Below are 27,254 nucleotides of genomic sequence, written 5' to 3' on the forward strand. Positions count from 1 at the left end.
TCAGTGGGACTAGGATAGAGCAAGGGTTCGGGATGGACTAGAAGGGCTGAGATGGCCTGTTTCCATGCTATAATTGTTATATGAACACCAAGAGAGGCAAAGGGAGAAAGAAGTCAGTGCAGGGTCCCCCCCTGTGGCCATTCCCCTTTGGATACTGCTGAGATTATGACCTATCTGGGCGAGGCAGCACTGGCCAGACCGAAAGCACTGTGGTTAGCTCTGAACCTCAGAAGGGTAGGGTGAAGTCAGGCATCGGGGACTCGATAGTTGGGGGGACAGATAGGAGATTCTGCAGCAGCAAAAGTGACGCCAGGATAGCGTGTTGCCTGCCGGGTGCTAGGGTCCAGGACCTCACTGAGCAGTTGCAGAATATTCTTGAAGGGGAGGGCGAGCAGCCAGAGATCTTGATACATATTGGTACCAATGACATAGGCAGGAGAGGGGTAGGGGTCCTGCGCAGTAAGTTTAGGGAGTTAGGAAGGAGACTGAAGGGAAAGGACCTCCAAGGTGATAATCTCCGGATTACTCCTGGTGCAACGAGCTATGGAATGTCAGAACAGGAAAATAGAACAGAGGAATGAGTGGCTGAGGAGATGGTGCAAGGGGCAGGGTTTCAAGTTCTTGGATCATTGGATCCTTATCTGGGGAAGGAGTGACCTGTACAAGTGGGGCAATTTGCATTTGAACTAGAGGGGAACCAATATCCTGGGAGGGAGGTTTGCTAATGCTATTTGGGAGGGTTTAAACTAGATTTGCAGGGGGGTGGGAACCAAAGTGAAGAGGCAGAGGATGGGGAGGTTGGCACACAAGTAGAACAGCTTGTAAGGAGTTTGTGAGGATGGATAAGGAGATGATACAGCAAAGATGCACTCAGCCAGATGGTTTGAGATGCATCTATTTTAATGCAAGGAGTATCATAAACAAGGCGGATAAACTTAGAGCATGGATCAATAAGTGGAACTATGATGTTGTGGCCATTACAGAGGCTTGGATGTCTCAGAGACAGGAATGGCTCCTGAGTTTGCTGGGCTTTAGATGTTTCAAAAAAGATTCTGGAATGGTGCAATAATAATAATAGGGTTGTGGTGATGGGTGATTTTAACTTTTCTAATATTGACTGGCATCTCCTTAGAGAAAGGGATTTAGATGGGGTGGAGTTTGTTACGTGTGTTCAGGAAAGTTTCCCGACACAATATGTAGATAAGCCAACTAGAGGAGAGGTTGTACTTAATCTGGTATTGGGAAATGAACCTGTTCAAGTATCAGATCTCTCAGTGGGAGAGCATAATAGAGGTAGTGATCACAACTCTATCTTCTTTACCATAGTGCTTGAGAGGGATAGGAGCAGGCAATTTGGGAAAACATTTATTTGGGTTAGGGGGAAATATGATGCTATAAGGCAGGAACTTGGGAACATAAATTGGGAGCAGATACTCTCAGGGAAATGTACGGCAGAAATGTGGCAAATGCTTAGGGAACATTTGCATGGTGTTCTGCATAGGTGTGTTCCATTGAGGCAGGGAAAGGATGGTAGGGTAAAAGAACCATGGTGTGCAAAGGATTTAGAAAATCTAGTTCTAAAAGAAAAGCTTTTGTAAGGTTCAAGAAACTAGGTACTTTTAGAACTCTAGAAAATTACAAGGGTACTAGGAAGAAGCTCAAGAAAGAAATTAAGAGAGCTAGAAGGAGCCATGAAAAGGCCTTGGTGAGCAGGATCAAGGAAAACCCCAAGGCATTCTACAAGTATGTAATGTGCAAGAGGATAAGCTGTGTGAGAATAGGACCAATCAGGTGCAACAGTGGAAACATGCATGGAGCTGGAGGAGGTAGCGGAGGTACTTAATGAATACTTTGCTTCAGTATTCACCAGTGAAAAGGACCTTGGCAATTGTGGGGATGACAGTTGAGTGTATAGACATTAAGAAAGGATGTGCTGGAGCTGTTGAAAGGTATTAAATTAGATAAGTCACCAGGACCTGATGAAATTTATCCCAGGCTACTATGGGAAGCAAAAGAGGAGATTGCTGAGCCTCTGGTGATGAACTTTGCATCATCAATAGGGACAGAAGAAGTACTAGAGGATTGGAAGGTCACAAATGTTGATACCATGTTCATGAAAGGTCGTAGAAATAGCCCAGGAAATTATAGACTAGCGAGTCTTACTTCAGTGGTGGGCAACTTGTTGGAGAAGATCCTGAGAGGCAGGATTTATGAGCACTTAGAGAGACATAATCTGATTAGGGATAGTCAGCATGGTTTTGTCAAGGGCAGGTTATGAATTACTAGCCTAATTTTGAGGATGTAACAATGATGAAGGTAGAGCTGTGGATGTAGTGCATATGGATTTCAGTAAGGCATCAACAGTCACCCTTTGCCTCTATGGGCAAGCCAATTCTGGATCAACAAAGCAAGGTCTCTTTGGATCCCATGCCTCATTACTTTCTGAATGAGCCTTGTATGGGAACCTTACAAAATGTATTCTGCATGGAGAGCAGTGACCAGTGGTATTCCACAGAGATGTGTTCTAGGACCCCTCCTCTGATTTTTATAAATGACCTGGATGAGGAAGTAGAAGAGTGGGTTAGAAAGTTTGCTGATGACACAAATGTTGGGGGTGTTGTGGACAGTCTGGAGGGTTGTCAGAGGTTACAGTGGGACATCAGTAGGATGCAGAACAGGGCTGAGAAGTGGTAGATGGAGTTCAACCCAGATAAGTGTGAAGTGGCTCATTTCGGTAGGCCAAATTTGAAGACAGAATATAAAATTAATAGTATGATTCTTAGCAGTGTGGAGGATCAGAGAGATCTTGGCGCCCATATCCATGGGATATTCAGAGCTGCTGTGCAGGTTGATGGTATTGTTCAGAAGACGTATGGTGTGATGGCCTTCGTCAACCATGGGTTTGAGTTCAAGAGCTGTGATGTAATGTTAAAGCTATATAAGACCTTAGTTAGACCCCACTTGGAGTACTGGGTGTTCAGTTCTGGTCACCTCACTACAGGAAGGATGTGGATACTATAGAGAGAGTGCAGAGGAGATTTACAAGGATACTGCCTGGATTGGAGAGCATGCCTTATGAGAATAGATTGCATGAACTTGGCCTTTTCTCCTTGGAACAACGGAGGATGAGAGGTGACCTGATAGATGTGTAAAACAGGATGACAGGCATTGATTATGTGGATAGCCAGAGGCTTTTTCCCAGGGCTGAGATGGCTAACACAAGAGGGCATTGTTTTAAGGTGCTTGGAAGTAGGTACAAGGGGGATGTTAGAGGCAAGTTTTTCCACACAGAGAGTGGTGGGTGCGTGGAACGCACTGCCAATGACAGTGGTAGAGGTGGATACAATAGGGTCCTTTAAGAGACTCTTAGGTAGGTACAGGGAACTTAGAAGAATAGAGGGCTATGCGGTAGGCAGTTTCTAGAGTAGGTTACATGGTCGGCACTGTTACCCAACAGAGGGTAAACAGGTTTTTCTGATATATTAAGCAGTCAGTTACTTGCAAAATGTGACTTGGTTTTAAGCTGGAAGAGAGTTCAAGGAGTTTCAGGAAAGTTGCAAGCATTCGGCTTTTGAGAGTATAAAGAACCAGAATTTACTTTGCGTGCATTAAGGTTATTGCATGAACTTCAAGAGGGAAACAAAACACTGCTTAAAAAAGTAGATGCAAAGACCAAACCCCAGCTGGGTGGATGGAAGGCCAAAACAAAAAGTCAATGGAATTACAAAAACAGAGGGTTCAGCAGATGATGTTGTGGATGAGGAAACAAAGAGCAGAGATCAGATTGTAAAGGGAGCAATAGAAGGATTAATAAGACAATACTCCAGTGAACTAAATGCACCTTCCCAAGATCAAGATGCACAAACTAGAAGAAAAAGAAAGAAGAAAGGTGTCCAGAGCTGTCAGAGCTAGTTCCTGCAATCTCAGAATCAATTCCTACAACCACCGTGGAAACCCAAGACTGTTTTCACAGCCACAAGTCTCATCTGCCAAGCAGAGTTATTCCCCCTTGCAGCCCACAAGAGTGACAAATCCTCCACAGCAATTTTATATATGTATATACATAGAAACACACATTCCAAGCACTTACCTCTAAGTGTAAATACTCCTGCTTCTGACATCTTCTCCGAACTTTTCACCACTCACTTAAAAGGATATCCTTTACTTTAATAAAATCACAATGTTTCAATCATTTTTACACACAAGTATTTCTGCAGATGCTGGAAATCCAGAGCAACACACACAAAATGCTGGAGGAGCTCAGCAGGTCAGGCAGCATCTATGGAAATGAACAGTCAATGTTTGGATCCGAGACCCTTCTTCAGGACTTCATTTTTACATATTGTGTCAGTTTATTTCCCTTTCTGAAATTCTAGTTGATCTTGAAATATCATTTTTTAAAAAAATTTTCTATATCGTGCTATATTTTCCATCTGTTTATTAAGGGATCTCACCTCTACATTTCCCCTTGGTATATGAACAATTATATGTCTATTTAAATTGTTATGACCAATCTATAATAGAAAGTAAACATGACAAAGAATTAAAATCTGATTGATACCAATATTAGAAAAACAAACTTTCAGACCAAAAATATTCTGCTTCTCAATCAATTCATCCATCTCTCTTATGCAAAGTAAACTTTCTAGAATTTGGCAAGACACTGCCATAAATCCCGCATCTTAACTGAGACCATGCATATTAGAACAAATAATTTCAAATAATCACAAATCTTGACTTCAGGAAAGCTAAGCCATCATTATAAATTGCATATGTTGGTAATGATCCTAGATTTATTTGGTTCATTTGCAGTATTTGGTGAATCAGTTTAATTTACAGTTCTCAATTATACGTATTCATTACAATTAAAGCAAGTATTCTCTCAATTAACCACCAACATCCCAGACTAAAACAAAAGTGATTCTTTTCAAATACTGTACAGACACACAAGATTCTGTAATTGCTGGAAATCTTGAGCAAAAGACAAAGTGCTGGAGGAACTCAGTAGTTCAGAAAGCATCTATAGAGGGAAATGTCCCAAATAAGGGTGTTAATCCAAAATGTCAACTGTTGTTTTCCCTCAATAGATGCTGCCTAACCTACTGTTCCTTCAGCATTTTAGTGTGTGTTGCTCTTTTCAAACACAGTCAAACTCCTCTGGGAGTTTGTAATTTTCCCATATCAGCAATAGTCATCACTTGTGCCTTGAATCCGGTAAGAGGGACATCAGACGATAGCCTTCTATTATTATTTATCTATTCTTTCCTTGTACTTTACCAAATGCACGATTTCCTAACTAAATCAAAGCTCTGTAGAAAGGAGAGACCATGATGTTCATGTGAATAGTCACCGATCGCAGAAAGGATTAGTAGCAGAGCATGCCCTACTTGGACTCATCTTTCACAAGGGTGGATTTCTAAAAGAAATCATTATTAAGAATTCGGAACAGAGTACTGGCTGTTGTACAATTTTCTTACAAGCAGCATTAGATTAAGAAGAAACAGAATCAGCTCTGAGCCACATATCCCCTTTAGTCTGATCTGCCATTCAATTCAAGTCTACTTTCCTACTTTTCATTGTTCAAAACGCTACAAATCTCAGCCTTGAAATATACTGAGTGACTGTATAACAACAGACCTCTGTGGCAGAACATTTCCAAAGGTTCACAGCCAACTGAATTCATAAATTAACTGACCAATCAACTAACTATACACCACTCAAAATGAACATTTTCTTGTTCTACAATGCAGAGGTAGGAAACAAATCTATGCATTACCAAAAGAAAAAAACAGTATTACTGTAAAGAATGCTGTTCCTCGTGGATATGACAATATGTTGTATAGAAATTAAAGCACATTTTTTCTGCTTTTGTTGAAGGAACAAATTAACACATGGGATTGAAGTCTGTTTCTTCAGAAAGCAACATCTTGGTGCCAGAACATTATCTAGACTAAAAAGGTTGTCCTCAGCGAATAAAAACCTTGAATTCATAATTCAAAGAAATCTGTGGAATATGTCAGGCAATGTAAGTCTCTATTACATTATAGTTCCATGCTGCAAAATCAATTTGTTGAGCTTTTTGAGAATGTCTCCATTTCTAGCATCCAATAAGTTGAGCTCTGGCTGGACACAACTTAACTGGAATTACCCACATTGAGTATCAAGTAGAATTTCCTCACTGCTGGCTACTGCACAAGGTATGATTAGCGGCAGCATGTCTACACATGCCAGCAAACAGAAAGGAATAGCCTCAAACTAGTCTGCAGTCTGTCCAGTTCTGGATAAATAATTTATTATTTTATTAAATGTTCCTACAGTAGCACAGAGCTGTCTGTTCAAACATGCCTCTTGCTACGTCCCATAGCTAATTTCAGGATATTCCTTAGCAATGTCATGACTAATGCAGAAAAGCAAAACAGGTGAACTTACTTTAAGGTCTTAATGTCAGATACCAAAATTTTAGTAAAATACCAAAGCAAATATACAGACTGTTAAATTTGCAACATTAAATAAAGATTATTTTAAAAAGTTAAGATCCATTAAGCTTTCTTTATCTGCTACATACATATTGTAGTTTGCTGCAATCCTGCAAATTCTAGTCATAGTTGCTAATACATGAATTAAGGTTTCCATTTCTCTTTATCATTTGAACATATCCCTTCATTGGAAGGGAATGCTAACTATCAAGCTTTATTCTTTGGTCCTGTCCCAGGAAAAAAGACGATTCAAGTTACTGTGCTGCAATAAATGAGATACTCTTATAACAATAAAGGATGAGGTTTTGAGGTACCTGGAAGCACATGATAAACAAGCTGATTCACATGATAAAATCAGCAAGATTTCCTTAGGAGGACATCTTCCTTGACAAATCTGTTGAAATTCTGTGAAGTAACAAGCAGGATAGACAAAGGAGAATTGGTGGATGGTATTTAATTGGATTTTCAGAAGGTCTTTAACTATGTGCCACCCCTGAGGCTGCTAGAAAGGATAGGAGCCTATGCTATTACAAGAAAGGTGTGAGCAATGATTGATGATGGGCTGACTAGCAGGAGGCAAAGAGTGGGGATAAGGGAGCCTTTTCTGATTAGCTGCAGTGACCAGTGATGTTCTGCAGGGGTCAGGGTTGGCTCTGCTTTTTTTTACATTTTCTGTTAATGATCTGGATTGTGGGCTTTGTGACTAAATTTGCAGATGACACAAAGATAGTTGGAATGGCAGATAGCTTTGAGGAAGCAGGGAGTCTGCAGAATGACTTGAATAGGTTGCGGAAATGGGCAAATAAGTGGGAGATGGAATGCAGTGTAGGGTCATGTACTTTGGTAGAAGAAACAAAGGCATAGACTATTTTCTAAATGGGGAGAGAATTCAGAAATCAAAGGTGCAAGTGGACTTGGCTGCCTTAGTGTAGGATTCCAGAAAGGTTAACTTACGGGTTGAGACAGTAGTAAGGAAAGCAAATAAAATGTTTGCATTTGCTTCAAGAGGACTATAATATAAAAGCAAGGATGTAATACTGAGACATTTTAGGGTGGTAGTCAGACCACACAGAGTATTGTGAGAAGTTTTGAGCTAGTGTCTAAGGAAGAATGTGCTGGTATTGCAGAGAATCGAGTGAGTTTATGAGAATGATCCCAGTGATGAAAAGGTTAAATGTATGATGGCTCTGGGCCAGCACTTGGTGAAGTTTAAAAGGAAATGAGCAGATCTCATTGAAACCTACCAAATATTGAAAGGACTGGAGTAGACATTCAGAGGATGTTTCTATTAGTCTCAGAATAAAAGGACATTCCTTTAGGACAGAGATGAGGAGGAATTTGTTTAGCTAGAGGGTGCTGAATCCGCAGAATTCATTGCTATAGATGGCTGGTCATTGGGTATATTTAAAGCAGTAGTTGAGAGGTTCTTGTTTGATAAGGATATCAAAGGAGAAAAGACAGAAGAATGTGGTTCAGAGAGAAAAATAAATCAGCCATGATTGAATGGTGGAGCAGACTTGATTGGCTGAATGGCCTAGTTTGATCTTTATGATCCTATAACAAAGAGCAGTAGAGCAGATAGTGATGCTGTCTCATAGATCCAGGGACTCAGATTTGGTCCAGGCTTCAAGTGCATCCTTTGTGAAGTTTGCACTTTCTCCCTGTGACTATGAGTTTCTTCTTTATGCTCTAGAGACTTACCACATCTCAGATATGGTAACAGGCTACTGTGTTGAAAGGTTAACAGGCTACTGTAAATTAACCCTGCTGTTGATGAGAGAAAAAAAAACAAAAGGGAAATAATAGGCATGTGAGAGAGAGAATAAATTTCTGGAAACAAAAAAAAAAGGACAATAATTGCTCTGCTAATACTGAATGATTTGAATGGCCTCCTGCGACTGGAAAGTAATATAAAAGACACTTCCAGCCCAGAGTGGATTTATATTTGCCTATCAGAGGCAACTGCGTGTATGACATAATCCTCAAATTCAACATTTTGTCAATCATGATTTACACAGAACTTTATTATTTCATTATTTAATAAAATATCAACACATTAGTAAACAAAGCATATTTTACCTCGAGATGATTCACGTGTGCAGTTATGTTTACAAATAGAAACTATTATTTTGTTTTGAATACAAAAGCAAACAAAATGCATTCAAGTTCTCCATTCTTTTCCAAACACAAAACTCATATGGCACCACTGAAGTATAAAAGAAATGTTGTGGTACTGTTATAATACAGTCCAACTACATCACTGCTTTCCAAGTATTAGATTATCACTTATTCTGTTATATAAATTATTCAAATGTCAAGTCTTTCCTTTTTTAAAACAAAGATTCATCTTTTATAAATCTAAATTATAAGTTTTGCATATGTATCCATATGGAATGTAGTAGTTCACTATTCTGCTGGTCTTCCTAATTTGTTTGATCCATACTAACCACACATCAGTAATATGATAGTTATGAGGATGATAACAAAAAGTAAAAAAAGTAATCCCACAGCAGCTTGCTTATCACAGATACTAGCCTCACTATGGCTAGTCATACCCTGATTCCATCGTCAGCCTTCCTTCCTCCTGTTTCACTCAAAAACTGATGGGTCCTGCTGCCAGTCCTGGTCTATACCCAGAAAATACCAGACAACAATTTGGCTTCGACTTGGCCTGCAAAGCATGTATTTTTCTTAAGTGAATGTTGTATTTATTATTAGTTTCATCGGGAAATATGTTTCTTTCCCCACATTAGTCAAGATTAAAATGTCTGACCAATTATAGTAACTACAAATGTAGATTATAGTTCAATTTGTGCTTCCCAGACAATGTCTTTAACATTACCTGTCATGTTATAATAATAGTACTGATTTGTTATGGGTCACAGAATAAAATTACAGAAAACAGTTTAATTTTACAGTGTGAACCCAGCCTCAACGGTATTCACTTGAGATCATCTCAAGCTCATCAGCCTATTCTGTTGGAAATTTATATGTAGGCAATAAGGATAAAATAAGTTGAATATAACCAAGTATTTCAACCACAATTTAAAACATATGTCAACATTGTTACTCAATTTTATGAACAAATATGACTATTACAAGGGCTTCTAAAGCATTGAAAATATTTTTAAGTTTCAGACATTCAAAAAATAAAATTTAATCATATTTTCTTAATCAGAGAGCTTTCTTTCAGTGTTACATACAACTCACTGGAAGTGTTATGTGGGGATAAGTTCAACTATACCATTTAGTTCAATGGCTGTACAGTATGCCAAACATTTATAATTAGTTTGACACTGTTCTTAAGGCTAAAGGATTTGTCAGGGATCTAAATAATAACTTGTAAGCAAAGCTTCTGTTCTGACATTTTCTAACCTTATCTATAATTTATAAATATTTCCACTTCACTACATTCAGCCAAAGTTCCTATTGCATAAGAGGTTATTGATTTCTCAATGCAGACCAGGTTGATAAAAAAAGTCAGTATTAAAAACTTGCAATAAGTTCAAAGGAATTAAATTAAACATTAACAATTAGGGATACACAGCTTTCAATAAGTGGTTTACAAGATGAATTGAGATAAATTTGAAAACATTCAATTATTTCTTTGAGCAATACCTGTCCACACTTCTTCTGATTCAAGTAAGCCTGAAATTAATGCACCATTTAATCTCAACAGCATTTGTTTTGAAAATTCATGGCTGGTTATTTTCAAGGCAGCATGAACAGGGCCAGCTGAGCCATATTCAGATCAATAACAAAGACCTTCAACTTTTTTCTCCCAGCAGCATTAAAGGGTAGCTACAAGTTCAACAAAATATTTGGCAACATTCCATGTGAGCTACAAAAAAAAAGGATTTCTCAGGATTCTAGCAGCATAAAGACCAGTTTGATCACAATCTTTAATTTTACCAAGTACAAATTTCTAATTTAGTGTCTCAAATTGGTTGCAACACATGACATTTTAAACTATAATTTAAAAGAGCAGAATGCCTACCTTTAATATTGTTTTAATCCTAGAGAGAGTTTCTCCATATATTTTTATCTTATCCTAAATGGCTGAAAAAAAACCTATAAAACCCAAAATCAATTAGAGGCTTTAAATTTACAAATCCTATAGATTAAAATTTAGTGTCACCTTACCTTAAAAGAACCACTCCCTACATTACTTTATCATAAACAACTTATCACCATTAGTACATTTAAAGCAGCAAATCCAGTTACAAGTTACATTTGTAGCAGGTGTCCTTTAAGGTTAGAAATCTTGCAGCAACAAGTACCTTATATACTAAATTATGGCATTTCTAAAATGAATTTCTACATTTTCTTTAAACCACTCAAATTGTTTCAACGTGCTTCACAAATACTTTCAACTGAACAACCTATCACTGAGGGCCTTAAACCAATGATGCAATCCATCACAATATTTACCATACAATATAAACTCCACTCTGTTACTATGACATCTGTATTGGTCTCATTGATCTATAAAAATACTACATATACAAATTTAATTCCATTCCATCATAATGGTCTTGGTTTTTTTGTCATGGCAAGTATGTTTCTAAATACTGTATAATGATTGAAAACAACAATTTCTGACACACACAAATCTTAATTTTACAAAACAAGTGCAATTACTCCTGTTATTTGCAGCATGCAACTCATATTTATAAATGATAACAATAATTCATTGGTAGGCATCAAAGAAATGCGCACCAATTCTTTTTAACCAAGGCAAAAATTTGAATTGACTTAATTAATAATTATATTAATTGACGTGTAACATACTTAAAAGGAAATTGTATCTAATGATAATCTGATTCTTCCCAGAATTTTTTTTTGCTTCTAATGTCTTTATCCAAAAATAGTTGACTTAGGTCTAAGTTTCAAAGCACTTTTAGGATCTCTTTGATCACCTTGTCCTCCAAGTGAGGGTGAAGACTGAATAACCTGTGTTTTAAACCTTATTCTATTAAACTTCATCTTATTAGCTGAAGTTTTCCGGTTGACTACTTTTGAAGGCCCACCATCATAACAAACCTCTTCGTCAGGAGCACTGGTCAATTTGTATGTCAAATTGCCAGGAAGAACTTTCGATATTCTCCAACGCCCATTTGAATTCTGTAATGAGTTTTCTGGGTCAGTGCTCCTAGATGCACCAATGAGATTCCTCAATTCTTCAGGAATGTTTTGACCCAGGTACTGCCACGCCTTTTTCCCACTGTAGTCCCTAATATCTACATCAGCATCATAGGCACCAGACAGCAGTTTCACCACTTCCGTATGCCCATGAATGGCAGCCAAATGCAGAGGAGTGTAACCACAACTAGATCGAATATTAATATTCAGCGGAATGTTATGTTTTCTTGCGTAATTGACAAGCATTGCCAACAATTCAGGTTTACCGTGTTTTGCTGCCCAATGAATGCACGTGAATCCGGTGACAAAATCTTTCCACGTGATTAGGCTAGGATCAGCTGCCAGTAATGTCTCGATACTATCCCACTTCCCTTCTGAAGCATGCAACATCCACTCATGTTCCAAGGGATCAAGTGCTACTGACCCACCGTCTTCCTCGTCCAGTTTTGAGGACGTCAAAGAGGAGGAGTCCATATCGCTTCTACCGAATCCGAAATCTCCTTGTTTAGTATTTGGGAAAACAGCAGAGTTGCTGTAAACAACACTATGTCTTAGTTGGGGTGAACCGCTAATCATCAATTCTCTAAAATTTTTCCTGCTGGATCTGGGTGTACTTAAGCTTTCACTATTAGCACCAGACACATCGTTCGAGTTCTCACATATGTTTCCTTCATCACATACGCTGCTCGACCGATTTACCGCCAGACTGCGCTGTAAGCGCTTTCGTGAAGACCTTCTGGTATTAACATCAGGGCTCGTCTTGACTTGAGTGGGTGAAGAGTTGCTGTGAAATGCGGACAATCTTATACCGTCATTCTTCGGTTTTATGTAGTGTGCGCTAGAATCCACCTTTCCCGTTTCCTTAGATGTCGGTAACTGTTTTGCGGGGCATTCAGATAATGTCCAGATTTCTGTACTCTTTCCATCACTGTCAGGTTTTGAGATATTCAGTAAATTATAGGTATCGACGAGAAGACCTGCACCATCTTTAACATTTGGAACAGCTTGACTGAAATCTAAGCTTGCGTCCAAATCAGCACTTGCTCGAAAGGATTCGGTCACCAATTTTGTTACCTGTTTATGTTCCGCTTGAATATGACTCCCCCCTTTTATGTCGATATTTGACATGGTTGAATTGCTATTCGAATAAATCCCAGGTTTGGAAGTGTCATTTGTATGGGCGTGCCATGTTATTCGCCCATCTTGTTGAATGCTACACTGCTCCACAGCTACACTCTGATTACTTTCGCTGCATTCTTTAGCGCACGAGTTATCCAAACTGCTGCATTCATCCTCTGGGGTTAAGACCGACTCGGAAGCTTTCATCAAACTCTCATCACCCGAGCCTTGTTTGGGGGGTTGTGCGGATGATCCGAAGCTGATTTCTGCACATTGCTTGTCACCATTTTCCATTGCACTGCCACCCTCCTTCTTTCCGTGACCCCTACCACCGGCAGACGCTTCCGACCAGTCCAATTTACCCCGGTACTTCTTTTTCAGACATATGTACTTCACCCCTCCTTCTTGGACCACCAGCCCCACTTTGTTCACAAACTCTTTGAACAGTCCCCGAGCATTTTCCCTCGAGTTAGGGTCGTTCAAAAAAGCTCCGAAATATTCCAAGAGCTGCGTACTCTCTACCTTCCCTCCTTTCTCGGAAAGAAATTGCCACACAGCTTTCAAACTAAATTCCGTTGCCATTACAGACGCTTTTTAAAAGATTTTAGCAGCCGTTTCTTGAAGAGACTTGGGCGGTGAAAGTAAAGGACATCATTATACCGCCTTTTTTCTTTCCAGCTTATTTCCAGGATGAGTGGACACACAGACGTCGATGTATTACCCTGTACCAGCTTGTCAGACACCTCCTCTCCTCCCCTCCTAGCAACCAATCACTTCCGGTCCCCTGCCGGCTGCCTGTCAATCAAGGATCAACCACCGAAATGGGGGGAGGAGTGATAGCCAGAAAATAAGCGAATTGACGGGAAGTTTAGAGTAAACAGTAGTTACCACACAGAGTTTGCTTTCTATTATTATAATCAATACAAATGATCTTGCTTCCGCTTTGAATGCTTTTGTTCATTCCAGTAATGCGTGGTTTTCTTCCCCCGTTCTCCCCCCAGTGTGAGACGGATTCTCGCATTGTGCCTTGATTGCTGTGGGAGCGGGGAGCTCGCGCGTTCCAATCTCCGATCGTCACGGCTCGCGTTCGGCTTCCACTTTAGTTTTGTTCTGCAATGGCTTCGGCTGAAATTGCCCGGCAGATGGTGAGCGACTCTTTTTCTTTCTTCACACCCTGCCCCTTTATTCATTTCATTTCAATTGGTCCCTGAGTGTCGTGTAATGTAATTTTGCCAGGGCCAATAACTGGGGTGTTGCCACTTGGTCGGGGGGAGTTGAATTGTAAATATTTGGACGTGCCGGTTCGAGTTTATTGTTACTTGTTGGGGGAGTTGATAATAATTGGATTGTTAGTTATGGAGAGTGCGAGATGGCAGCCGAAGGGACTGGGTTTTAAGAGTTTCAGCGACTCTTTGTAACGCATTTTTCGGTCTGAGAGAAGAATTCCAGGCAAGGGTGTAACTGGAAGTCTTTTTCCATTGCGGAGCATGCGAAACAAAAACTCTTCGACCTCGAATTTGAGTATTTGTGATGTTTCACGCAACTTTAGCCGAAAGTTTCTTGGAGCATACTTGAAACGTTTGGGGGGGGGGGGGAGAGAATAATTCATGTTAATTGAATTGTGTGCCGACTTCCTGATAAAGCCTGCAACGCCACAATTCCTGGGTGAGGCGGTGGTGATACTCTCTGGAATGTGGGTTCCACTGTGGGCGGGACTGGCCTTGGCTCGCTGTCCCATTCGGATAATATACTGTGATAAGCTGTGGATGTAGGGTCCCGGCTTTTGGTCGATCTTTTACGTGACAAATATTTAGAATTGCATTTAATGCAGTCCGGTTCATTTTCCAAATAAAAGCTTTTCTTAAGTTTGTCGATGCGCTTATTGCTCCAGTAGGTGCAATATTCCACAAGACATTTATCAATTTTGAAATCACAACTTGCTTAGGGGTTCAGTTTTAGCATCCCCTATATTGGCCAGTTTCAAAAATGGAGATTAGCTCGCATGCATATTATTTAAACTTTTTTTCAATTGATTCTATGCACAAAGCAATTACAATTTAAGTAAATAGTGTTTATGGATGTCTTATGAGCTCTCCTGTTTATTTCCCACATCTCTGTTCTGGTCCCTTCCCTTCCAATACAGCAAGAACAGAGTTCCCTTGGTCCTTCCCAGTGTCTGTATTTAACGAAATTTTCCCATCTCCATGATTCTGCCACCTATTTTCCCTTTACAGCATTTTATAGAGATTTCTCCCTTATTGCCTACATGATCTATTCTCCATGTTTGCTTGTCACTTCACGTCATATGGTGCTTTCCCCTGCAGTCCCAGGAGGAGAAATGACTGTTGTTTTACCTCTTCCTACCATCCAGGGACCCAAACATTATTACCAGGTGAGGCAGTGATTCACTAGCACATCTTCCTGCCTGGTATACTGCATTCAATATTCACAATGTCACCTCTTTTGCATTGAAAAAATCAAGCTCAGATTGCTTTGAGGAGCTCCTTCAGGAATAATGGTAAGCTTCCAGTATAGCTTGCAAGTGCCACTTTGATTCACCATCCCACTCTGATGTCATGCAAATTTAAGGAACAACATCTCGTCTTCCATCTGAGCATTGACAGACTTTAAGAGAAGCTTTTATCTTTGCAAAGCGAGTAGAGCTGCACTGAAGGTAGTCCTGAGTCCACTGATTACACAGCTAAAGTACCTTTATCTGTTCCCACCTGCCTCATTTCTTCACTGTAGCTGAGAAATTGTCTTTGTTCCACCCAATGTCTCCTCCACCTTTGCTTCCATGTAACATGTCCTTTTCCTTCTTGGGTCTCCTGAAGTGTTCCTTAACTGAAATGTGCCTCTTTCTGCTGATGCTGCTTGATCTGTTTCATAGTTTTCAAGCAACTTCCATTTGTTTTTGTATTTACATCATTTTGGCTCATTTTTTTCTTATTCTACATGAATATGACTTGCAACCTTGTCATAAATCATGTTATGCAGACAAAGAAGCTTAATGTGCTGGTTAACTACTGCCATTATAACATTTCGACTTGGTATTTCATAATAATTCCCTTTGTTCTACACATTCTCATCTTACCTCCTTCTGAAAACTAACTTGTGTATGTTTCTCAGTTCTGATGAAGAGTTGCAGACCCAAAACATTGACAGTTTGTCTTTCCACAGAAAGATCTGATTTTTCCAGCATTTCACATTAACTTCAGATTTCCAGCATCTGCTTTTATTTTTTGTTTACATCAACTTTTCAGGGCAAGGTCATGATAATCCTTTGGGATCTTAACATGAAAGTGGATTGGGTAAACCAGAGAGACAGAATTTGTAGAATGTCTAAGGAATGGCTTTTTAGAACAGCTTGTCGTGTTGAGCCCACTAGGGGATCGGCTATGCTGGATTGGGTGTTGTGCAATGATCCGGAGGTTATAAAAGAGAGTTTAAGATTAAGGAACACACATCAAAGTTGCTGGTGAATGCAGCAGGCCAGGCAGCATCTCTAGGAAGAGGTATAGTCGACGTTTCAGACCGAGACCCTTCGTCAGGACTAACTGAAGGAAGAGCTAGTAAGAGATTTGAAAGTGGGAGGGGGAGGGGGAAGGGGCGATCCAAAATGATAGGAGAAGACAGGAGGGGGAGGGATCACCTGTCCAGCTCTTGGCTCCGTCCCTCCCCCTCCTGTCTTCTCCTATCATTCTGGATCTTCCCCTCCCCCTCCAACTCACTCTTCCTTCAGTTAGTCCTGACAAAGGGTCTCGGCCTGAAACATCGACTGTACCTCTTTCTAGAGATGCTGCCTGGCCTGCTGCGTTCACCAGCAACTTTGATGTGTGTTGCTTGAATTTCCAGCATCTGCAGAATTCCTGTTGTTTACACTATGATCGAGTTCACTTTGAAATTTGGGAAGGAGAAACTAAAATCCAATGTGTCGGTACTTCAGTGGAATAAAGGAAATTATAATGTCATGAGAGGGGAACTGGCCAAAGTTGACTGGAAAGGGACACTAGCAGGAAAGATAGTAGAACAGCAATAGCTGAAGTTTCTGCAAAAAATGAGAGAAGTGCAAGACAGATATATTCCAAATAAGAAGACATTTTTGAATGGAAGGACACTACCTTGGCTGACAAGTGAAGTCAGAGCCGAAGTAAAAGCAAAAGAGGAAGTAGATGAGGGCATACAAGGAAGCCAGAGCTAGTGGGAAGATAGAGGATTGGGAAGCTTTTACAAACTTGCAGAAGAAAACTAAGACGGTCATTAGGAAGGAAAAGATGAATTATGAAAGGAAGCTGGGGACTAATATCAAAGAAGATTACTAAAAGCTTTTTTAAGTATATAAAGGGTAAAAGAGAGTCAAGGGTAGATATAGAACCAATAGAAGATGACACTGGAGATATCGTAATGAGAGATGCAGAGATGGCAGAGGATCTGAATGTGTATTTTGCATCAGAGTTAACAGTGGAAGACACCTGCAGGATACTTGACATTCAAGAGTGTCAGGGAAGTGAAGTATGTGCAGTGAAAATTACGACTGAGAAGGTGCTCAGGAAGCTTAATGGTCTGAGAGTGGATAAATCTCCTGGACCTGATGGAATGCACCCTCGGGTTCTGAAGGAAGTAGCTGGAGAGATTGCGGAGTCATTAACAATAATCTTTCAAGAATCGATAGATTCTGGCATTGTACAGGATGACTGGAAAATTGCAAATGTTACTCTACTAATTAAGAAGGGTGGGAGGCAGCAGAAAGGAAACTATAGACTTGTTAGCCTGACATCAGTGGTTGGGAAGTTGTTGGAATCGATTGTTAGGGATGAGATTACAGAGTATCTGGAGGCATATGATAAGATAGGCCAAAACCAGCATGGTTTCCTGTAAGGAAAATTCTGTCTGACAAACCTACTGCAATTCTTTAAGGAAATTACAAGCAGGGTAGACAAAGGAGATGTAGTAGATGTGGTGTACTTGGACTTTCAGAAGGTCTTTGACAAGGTGCCGCACATGAGGCTGCTTAGCAAGATAAGAGCCCATAGAATTACAGGGAAGTTATCAGCATGGGTGGAGCATTGGCTGGTCGGCAGAAAACAGAGGGTGGGAATAAAGGGATCCTATTCTGGCTGGCTGCCGGTTACCAGTGGAGTTCCACAGGGGTCGGTGTTGGGACCGTTGCTTTTTATGATGTATGCCAATGATTTGGACTACGGTATTAATGGATTTGTGGCTGAATTTGCCGATGATACAAAAAATAGGTGGAGGAGCGGGTAGTATTGAGGAAACAGAGAGCCTGCAGAGAGACTTAGATAGTTTAGGGGAATGGGCAAAGAAGTGGCAAATGAAATACAATGTTGCAAAGTGTATGGTCGTGCACTTTGGTGGAAGAAATAAACGGGTAGACTATTATCTAGATGGGGAGAGAATTCAAAATGCAGAGATGCAAAGGGACTTGGGAGTCCTTGTGCAGGATACCCTAAAAGTTAACCTCCAGGTTGAGTCGGTGGTGAAGAAGGCGAATGCAGTGTTGGCATTCATTTCTAGAGGTATAGAGTATGAGAGCAGGGATGTGATGTTGAGGCTCTATAAGGCATTTGTGAGACCACACGTGGAGTATTGTCTGCAGTTTTGGGCTCCTTATTTTAGAAAGGATGTACTGACATTGGAGAGGATTCAGAGAAGATTCACGAGAATGATTCTAGGAGTGAAAGAGTTACTGTAAGAGGAACGTCTGGCAGCTCTTGAGTTGTATTCCCTGGAGTTCAGGCGAATGAGGGGTGATCTCATAGAAATATTCCACATGTCAAAAGGCCTAAACAGATTAGATATGGCAAAGTTATTTTGCATGGTAGGGGAGTCTAGGACAAGAGGGCATGACTTCAGGATTGAAGGACATCCATCTAGAACAGAGATGCGGAGAAATTACTTTAGTCAGAGGACGGTAAATCTGTGGAATTTGTGGCCACGAGCGGCTGTGGAGGCCAAGTCATTGGGTGTATTTAAGGCAGAGATAGATAGGTTCTTGATTAGCCAGGGAATCAAAGGGTATGGGGAGAAGGCAGGTGAGTGGGGTTGACTGGAAGAATTGGATCAGCCCATGATTGAATGGTGGAGCAGACTCGATGGGCTGAATAACCTACTTCTGCTCCTATATGTTATGGTCTTTTGCATAAAGTTGACTTTTTTGTTATAGTCTGTTAATCAGATTTTCTTTATCTTGTTGATTGTTAGAAGTAACAGTGATTACTTTGTTACGTTATGATTGTAATCAAGGCAGCCAGTAATCCATTGAAGAAATTTTTAAAAACTGGAAATTCTCAGCAGTTCAAGTGGTATCAATGCAGAGAGATATGGTCAGTGTTATAATCCGTTTTTAGTTGTGGAAGTGGTTGGAGAGAACAGTGGCAATATTTCTCCTTGGATGGACAACAAGGGAGACCGAATAACATAGGTGCAGACAGCGCTGGCGGAGAGAAGCTGGTGAACCGTCCCCTTTCAGACATCAGAAGAGAGGAAGCCACTCTGGTTTAAATTCTTCAAAGGAAACCTGACTTTCATCTCCCAATATTGTACAGCTTGCTGGCAAATGTACAGTGTCTGGTAAATAAAATAACTTTGAGAGCTAGGTGCTGAACCACAGAGACATTAAAAGCTATTGTGTTTTTTTGTTTTACGGAATCTTGGTTAACCCCTCCGTTCCTGACGCAGTGATATTGCTTGAAGGGTTTACAATACCAAGATAGGTGTGCTGACTCTTTCAAAGGGAGAGGAGTTGCAGTATGCTTTATGATCGGCTCTTTGTGGAGATTAAACGTGGAGGTTGTGTCCCAGTCCTGTTCACCAGATCTGGAACACCTTGCGATCAAGTGCTGTCTATTTTATCTGCCGTAAGATTTCAATGATTATCTTGGTAGTGGTGTACATCCCACCTCAGGCCAGTGTAAAACAGGCTCTAGACAGACTGAGCAATGTAATCAACAGGTATGGAACAGCACAGATAGTACCTTCCCTATTGTTTTGATGGATATCAACTAGGCCAGTTTGAAAACGTCTCTAAATAATTATTACCACCAAATCACATAATACCAGAGGACCCAAACCACTGGACCACCATTACACCACCACCAAGAATGCAAACCGTGCTATCCCACGTCTACATTTGGAAAGTCTGATTACCTGGCTGTACTTCAGAATTAATGTAAGAAAAACAGGGTTGACTTTTTATTGCATGTACTCAGATTGAATTACCTGTTAACAGTAACTGACCAGGCTTGCATGAAGAAAGGGCCAATAGAAACTCATCTGAGCCAGAGATACGTAGAAGGAATAATTTATAGAAAAGATAATTTTTAAAAATTACTGTTGCAGAGTATTTAATGGGATATACACATTCTCCATCTGTTTAATCATGAAAGTTGTGTGTCTGAATGGTGCTGGAGCATTTTACAGGGGACGAGAGAGGTATAAGGTATAGGTGAAGCAACATTTGAAGGTGAAAGTACTAAAGACTACGGAGGTGATATAATGAATATGAGAATAGCATTCCTAACATTGTGTCCTCTGTCCCTCTGAAAGCAAATGCGTAGCTCTGACAGCTATAATTAAAAGAAAACCTTGAGCAGTGTGGAAAATCAGCTGGATATTGGAGTCCATGCCCAGGGATGGCTCAAGTTTGCTACACCAGTAAGAGGGTTGTTAAGGCATGTGGTATGTTGGCCTTCAATAGTTGAGGGATTGAGTACAAGAGCCCTGAGATAATGTTGCCACTCTATAAAACTCTGGTTAAAGTATTATGTTCTGTTCTGGGCACCTCAGAGGAAGGATGTGGATGCTTTAGAGAGGATCAGAGAAGGTTTACCAGGGTGCTGCCTGGACTAAAGGGCATGTCTTAGGAGGATAGATTGACTGGGCTAGGGCTTTTCTCATTGGAGCAGAAGATGAGAGGTGACTTAATAGGGGTGCACAAGATGATAAGAGGCATAAATCAAGTAGATAGCTAGAAACTTTTTCCCAGGGTGGCAGTAGCATAATTTTAAGGTGATTGTAAGAAAGCATAGGCGGGTTGTCAGAGTTAAGTTTTTTTTTACAGAGTTGTGGGTGCTTGGGAAGCCCTGCCTGGGGTGATATTAGAGGCAGATACATTAGGGGCATTCATGTGCCTATCTTAGATTGGCACATGAATAATAGAAGGGAAATTAGGAGGGAAGGGTTAGATTGCCCTTGGAGTAGATTAAAAGGTTGGCACAACAATGGGCTGAAGGGCCTGTGCTGTAATGTTCCCCCACCACCTTATTTTGGCTGCTTCTTACTTCCTTTCCAGACCTGCTGAGGGGTCTCGGTCTGAGATGTTGTCTCTTAATTTCTCTGCACAGCTGCTACCTGACCTGCTATTTCACCTGACTCTTCTGCCATTTTGAAGGCAATGCTGCAGCCTGAGGGTATAACCATTCATTGAAAAAGCAGGATATCTGAATCTTTTAAAGGCAGAGGAGCTGGAAAATGCTATTATTAACTCATCGTGGTGCACAGACGTAGCGGTTATGTCTCAATCCTGCTCACCTGACCTGGAACAGCTATCAGTTAAATATTATCCATTTTATCTGCTGAGGAGATTTTCCACTGTCATCCTGGTAGCAGTGTACATTCCATCTCTGGCAAATGTCAGGTAGGCACTGGAGGAGCTGAGCACCGTGAACGTCAGTCACGAAACAACTCACACTGTTGCCTTCCCTATCATTGGGGACTTCAACCATGCCAGTCTCTGACCAATGTATCACCTGTGCAACCAGAGGAGCCAACACACTTGACACTGTTATACCACCTTCAAAGATGCTTATCATGCCATCCTGTGCTCACACTTTGGGAAGTCCGATCACCTGGCTGTACTTCTACTTCCAGAGTACAGGTAGAGACTAAAGACCACAGCACCAGTGGTGAGGACCAAGAAGGTATGGACAAGGGAGGTGGAGGAGTGTTTACAGGACTGCTTTGAGTTGGTGGACATTCAGGTGAATATTCAGAGATTGGCCTTCGAATCTGAATGGATACGCCTGCAGTTGTCACCGACTTTATCAAGATCTGTATGGATGAGCATGCGCCTTTGAGAACATACTGGACGTGCCCAAATAAAAGCTGTGGATGAACCAAGAGATTCAAAGTTTCAAAGGTTCATTTATTATCAAAGCATGTACCCATATACAACTCTGAAATTTGTCTTCTCCAGATAGCCATGAAACAAAGAAAGAACATGAAGGTCGTTCAGAGGGGAATATCAAACCCACCCCTCCCACTCAAAAAATAACCATTCTGATCATCACCCCCCAAAACCTCTTCCTCCGAACAACCCCTCCCCGCACAAAAAAACTAACCCTGTCGCAGCCAACTAGCAGGAGTATTCAAGGACATTTTCAACCTCTCACTGCTACGGGCAGAAGTTCCCACTTACTTTAAAAAGGCAACAATTATACCAGTGCCAAAGAAGAAAAGTGTGGGTACCTGGTATATCGCCCGGTAGCACTCACATCGACAGTGATTGAAATGCTTTGAGAGGTTGGTTATGACTAGACTGAACTCCTGCCTCAGCAAGGACCTGGGCCCATTACAATTTGCTCTACCATCACAATAGGTCAACGGCAGACGCAATCTCCATGGCTCTTCACATGGCTTTAGACCACCTAGACAACACAAACGCCTACGTCAGGATGCCCCCCTCCCCCCCCCCCAGCCAATAGGCAGTGATCAGAAGGAAGGCAGTCAGCACTGAGCTCTCACTTGCCTTCTGCATTTACCTCGATGTCTCAATCTCCCTCGATGCTTTAATTGATGATTAACAGACCCTTTAATCAGTGAAATGTTTTCGAACATCGCCTCATGCCCCCGTCTCGAAATTCTTTCACCTCAAGACCGTATGAGTATGCGCTCACTTCCCGGAAGGTCACTTAAATGATCTCCAAACAGAACCTGACGTCAGAACATCTTCAGAGAGGGTGAACCCTTGCAGGGTGCCAGGCCCAGATAGTTTACTTAGGGCAGGGGTCCCCAACCTTTTTTGCACTGCGGACCGGTTGAATATTGACAATATTCTTGTGGACCGGCCGACTGTGGGGGGGGGGGGGGGTCGCGACCGGAATATAGGTGATGTCAACTATACGTCACTTATAAGTGACTCATACACTTAATTTTGTTTCTAAAGGGGTTTATCTAACAAATGTAACATTAAACACACCGCATATTTTCCTCGCATGAATATAGTGATAACTCAATTATAACAGTGGTCCCACACCTCCGGGCCACGGACCGATACATGGCTGCGAAGAATGCAGCGATGCAGCGATGGCCGGAACGCACCCAGCACATCTTTAAGAAAAAAGCCGAAATAAGCAAGCTAATTGATTAGGTGCTGCCCGGCACGTAAATGTCAGCCCAGATCAGAGGCGACACAGTTGGCAGGAAAACAAGCCCAGGGCCCCCACTGATTCAGCGATATTGGTGTGTTGCAATGATTTTATATGTTTATACAAGGAAAATATGCGCTCTGTGTTTAATATCCAAACATTGCTTAAAATGTTATGATGCTATTGACTTATAATTCAGTGGTCCCCAACCTCTGGGCTGCGAAGAATACAGTGGTAGCCGGAACACACCCAGCACATCTTTAAGCAAAAAGCCGAAGTAAACAAGCTAATTGATTAGGTGCTGCCCAGCACTTAACACCCGGAGCGCACCCAGCATATCTTTAAGAAAATCCTGCAACGAGGGGTGATGGGAGACAGCGATTCTGGAAGGGGGTTCCTTATATCCAGTCTATTCTACAGTTTAGTTTTTGTTGCATTCATTGCAGAAATCTTCACTTCGCAGTGATATGATGTTGGAAATGGAAGCAACGTTTTCAGTGCTTTTGTGGCTTTCTCAGGATATTCAGCTTTGACTTTGATCCGGAATGCCGGCAGAGATGTTATGTCAAACATACTTTTCAGCCCACCGTCATTTGCAAGCTCGAGGAGTTGATCTTCTTCCCATGCTGACATGGATGAATCACTGGGAACATTCACAAATGGGTCACGGACCCACTCCTTTGCACGTCTTGGGTCACTGATGACCTCGCGTGTGTTAAAGTTCAACAGTGGGCGTGACAGGGAATGAGGAAAGCTGCAGCTGACTCATATCAAATCATATTGTTTGCTTGCGGCCCGGTAGCACATGCTTTGCGGTCCGGGGGTTGGGGCGCACTGAAAACCTGTGCCAGTCAACTGGCAGGAGTGTACAAGGACATCTTCAATCTCTCACTGCTGCAATTGGAGGTTCCCAACCTGTTTCAAAAGGGTGACAGTCATACCAGTGCCCAAGAAGAGCAGTGACTTACACCCAGTTGCACTACTGTGATGAAGTGCTTTGAGAGGTTGGTCATGGCCAGAATGAATTTCTGCCTAAGCAAGGACCTTGACCCACTGCAATTTGCCTATAACTACAATAAGTCTACAGTGCTGTCCACTCAGCCTGTGGATCACCTGGACAATAGTAATACCTACATCCGGCTGCTGTTTGTTAATTGCAGCTCCGCATTCAACACTATTGCACCCTCAGTACTAATCAACAAATTCCAAAACCTGGGCCTCTTCTTCCCTCTTGAACTGGATCCTTGACTTCCTCATCAGGACATCACAGTCAGTGCAAATCGGAAATATCTCCTTGCTGACAGTCAACACTGATGCATCACACACAAAATGCTAGGGGAGCTCAGCAAGCTCGGCAACATCCATGGAAAAGAGTACAGTCCTGCTGAAGAGTCTTAGCCCAGAGCGTCAACTCTGTTCTTTTCAGTATCTGCAGATTTTCTCCTGTTTGACACTGGTTCATTGCAAGGATGCATGCTTAGTCCAATGCTATACTCTTTCTGCACCCTCAAGCACAATCTATGAATTTGCCAGTGACAGAACTATTGTTGCCAGAATTTCAGATGGTGAAGACAAGATAGGAGCAGAACTAGACCATTTGGCCCATCAAGTCTGCTCCGCCATTTTATCATGGCTGATCCATTTCCCTCTCAGCCCTAATCTACTGCCTTCTTCATGTCCAGACTGATCAAGAATCTGTCAATCTCTACCTTAAAAATATCCAATGAGTTGACCTCCACAGCTGTCTGGGGCAGCAAATTCCACAAATTCACCACTCTTTGGCTAAAGAAATTCCTCACTTGTTCTAAATGGATGTCCTTCTATTCTGAGGCTGTGCCCTCTGGTGTTGGACTCCCCCCAAACACCCTCTCCAAATCTATCCTATAAAGGCCTTTCACCTTTCAATAGGTTTCAATGTATTGAATTGAATTGACTTTATTTCTTACATCTTTCACATATGTGAGGAGTAAAAACCTTTACGTTACATCTCCATCCGAATGTGCAAATTATAGTAATTTGTAATAATTAGTATGTGCAGTAAGGGATACAACAGAACAGTCAATGTAGCTTAGAAGTACAATTGCGTCAGCATATTGTATTTCTCCCTTAATTCTTTCTGAAATCCGGTGAGTAGAGGCCCAGAGCCATCAAGTGCACCTTTCAAACCAAGAATCATTTTCTTGAATGTCCTTTGAACCCTGTCTAATGTCAGCCAATCCTTTCTAAGATAAGAGGCCCAAAATTGCTCACAGTACTCCAAATGAGACGTCACCAGCACTTTATAAAGCCTTAGCATTACATCCTTTCTTTTATATTCTAATCCTCTCGAAATGAATATTAATATCACATTTGCCTTCCTCACCACCGATTCAATCCCCAAATTCACATTTAAGGAATCCTGCATGAGGACTCCCAAGTCTCTTTGTGCCTCAGATTTTTAAATTTTCTCTCCACTTAGAAAATAGTGTATGCTTTTATTTCTTCTACCAAAGTGCATGACCATTCACTTCCCAACACTGTATTCTGTTTCCCATTTTCCTAATCTGTAGCCTCTCTGCTTCCTCAACACTACCAGCCCCTCAACCTATCTTTGTATCGTCTGCAAACTTGGCCACAAGGCCATCAATTCCTTCATTCAAATCATTGACATATAACGTAAAAAGAAGCAGTCCCAACACATCCCCTGTGGAACACCGCTAGTCACTGACAGCCAAACAGAAAAGGCTCCCTTTATTTCCATTCTTTGCTTCCTGCCAATCAGCCAATGCTCTATCCATACTAGTATCTTGCCTCTAATGCCATGAGCTCTTAACTTGTTATGGAGTCTTGTGTGGTGCCTTGTCAAAGGTCTGAAAATCCAAGTACACAACATCCACCAATTTTCCCTTGTCTAATCTACTTGTTATTTCTTCAAATAATTCCAACAAATATGTTAGGCAAGATTTTCCCTTAAGGAAATTGTGCTAACTTTGGCCTATTTTAATCCAAGTATCCTGAAACTACATCCTTAACAATCGACTTCAATATTTTTCCAACCACTGAGGTTAGACTAACTGGCCTGTAATTTCCTTTCTTTTATTCTCCTTTATTTACTCCTTTATTGAAGAGTGGAGTGATATTTGCAATTTTCCAGACCTCTGGAACCATGCCAGAATCCATTGATTCTTGAAATATCATTACTAATCCCTCCACAGTTTCTTCAGCCACCTCCTTCAGAATACTGAGGTGTAGACCATCTTGTCCGGGTGACTTATCTACCTTCAGACCTTTCAGTTTCTCAAGCACCTTCTCCCTATTAATGGCATCTTCACTCACTTCTGTCCCCTGACACTCTTGAAATTCCAGCATACTGTTAATGTCTTCCACAGTGAAGATTGGTGCAAAATCAGTTCACCTGCCATTTCCCCCATTACTACCATTTAAGCATCATTCGCTAGCAGTCCAATATCTATGCTCACTTCTCTTTTACACTTTCTATATCTGAATAAGCTTTTGGTATCCTTTTTAATATTATTGGGTTGCTTACCTTCATATTCCAATTTTCTCTTATTTATGACTTTCTCATTGCATTCTGTTGGTTATTAAAGCTTTCCAATCCTCTGACATCCCAGTAATTTTTGCTCCATTTTATGCCCTTTCTTTGGCTTTTATGTTGACTTTGACTTCTCTTGTCAGCCACAGTTGCATCATCCTGCTTTTATAACACTTCTTTGGGGTGAATCTAACCTGCACCTTCTGAATTGCTGTTAGAAACTCCCGTCATTGCTGTTCCACTGTCATCCCTGCTAGTGTTCCCTTCCAATCGATTATGGTCAGCTCCTCTCTCATGCCTCTGTAATTCCCTTGACTCCACTGTAATAGTGATACTTCTGACTTTAGCATCTCCTTCTCAAATTGCAGGGTGAATTCTATCATATTATGAACATTGACTCCCAAGGGTTCCTTTACCTTAAGGTCTCATCAATTTTGATATGTTGCACAACACCCAATCTAGAATAGCTCATTCCCTAGTGGGCTCTGCCATGAGCTGCTCTTAAAAACCATCTCATAGTGTTCTACAAATTCCTCCATTTGGGATCCATAACCAACCTGATTTTCCCAATCTACCATCATATTGAAATCCCCCAGGTGA

The 27,254-nt window shown here is 41.2% G+C and overlaps 2 protein-coding genes across 5 annotated transcripts in view; one reads left to right on the forward strand and one right to left on the reverse strand.

The window, feature by feature from the left end:
• septin10 (septin 10) overlaps positions 1-27,254 on the forward strand; it is a 90,864-nt gene that overhangs the window by 16,265 nt on the left and 47,345 nt on the right. Inside the window, exon 2 of one of the 4 annotated variants that reach the window (XM_072263170.1) lies at positions 5,878-6,025. The exons of 2 other annotated variants lie outside the window; for them this stretch is intronic. In XM_072263170.1, the coding sequence (XP_072119271.1) occupies positions 6,014-6,025 (12 nt within the window). In that variant the 5' untranslated portion in view covers positions 5,878-6,013. Of the gene's footprint in view, positions 1-5,877; positions 6,026-13,738; positions 13,883-27,254 lie in introns of all 4 variants that reach the window. One more of the 4 variants, XM_072263169.1, reaches the window with a different exon arrangement.
• Positions 8,495-13,877, reverse strand: sowahca (sosondowah ankyrin repeat domain family Ca). Its single transcript, XM_072263165.1, has one exon. It carries the CDS (start codon positions 13,317-13,319, stop codon positions 11,334-11,336), a length of 1,986 nt encoding a protein of 661 aa, XP_072119266.1. The 5' UTR covers positions 13,320-13,877; the 3' UTR covers positions 8,495-11,333.

Source organism: Mobula birostris, chromosome 7 (assembly GCF_030028105.1).
Source record: "Mobula birostris isolate sMobBir1 chromosome 7, sMobBir1.hap1, whole genome shotgun sequence".
Lineage (NCBI taxonomy): Eukaryota > Metazoa > Chordata > Chondrichthyes > Myliobatiformes > Myliobatidae > Mobula > Mobula birostris.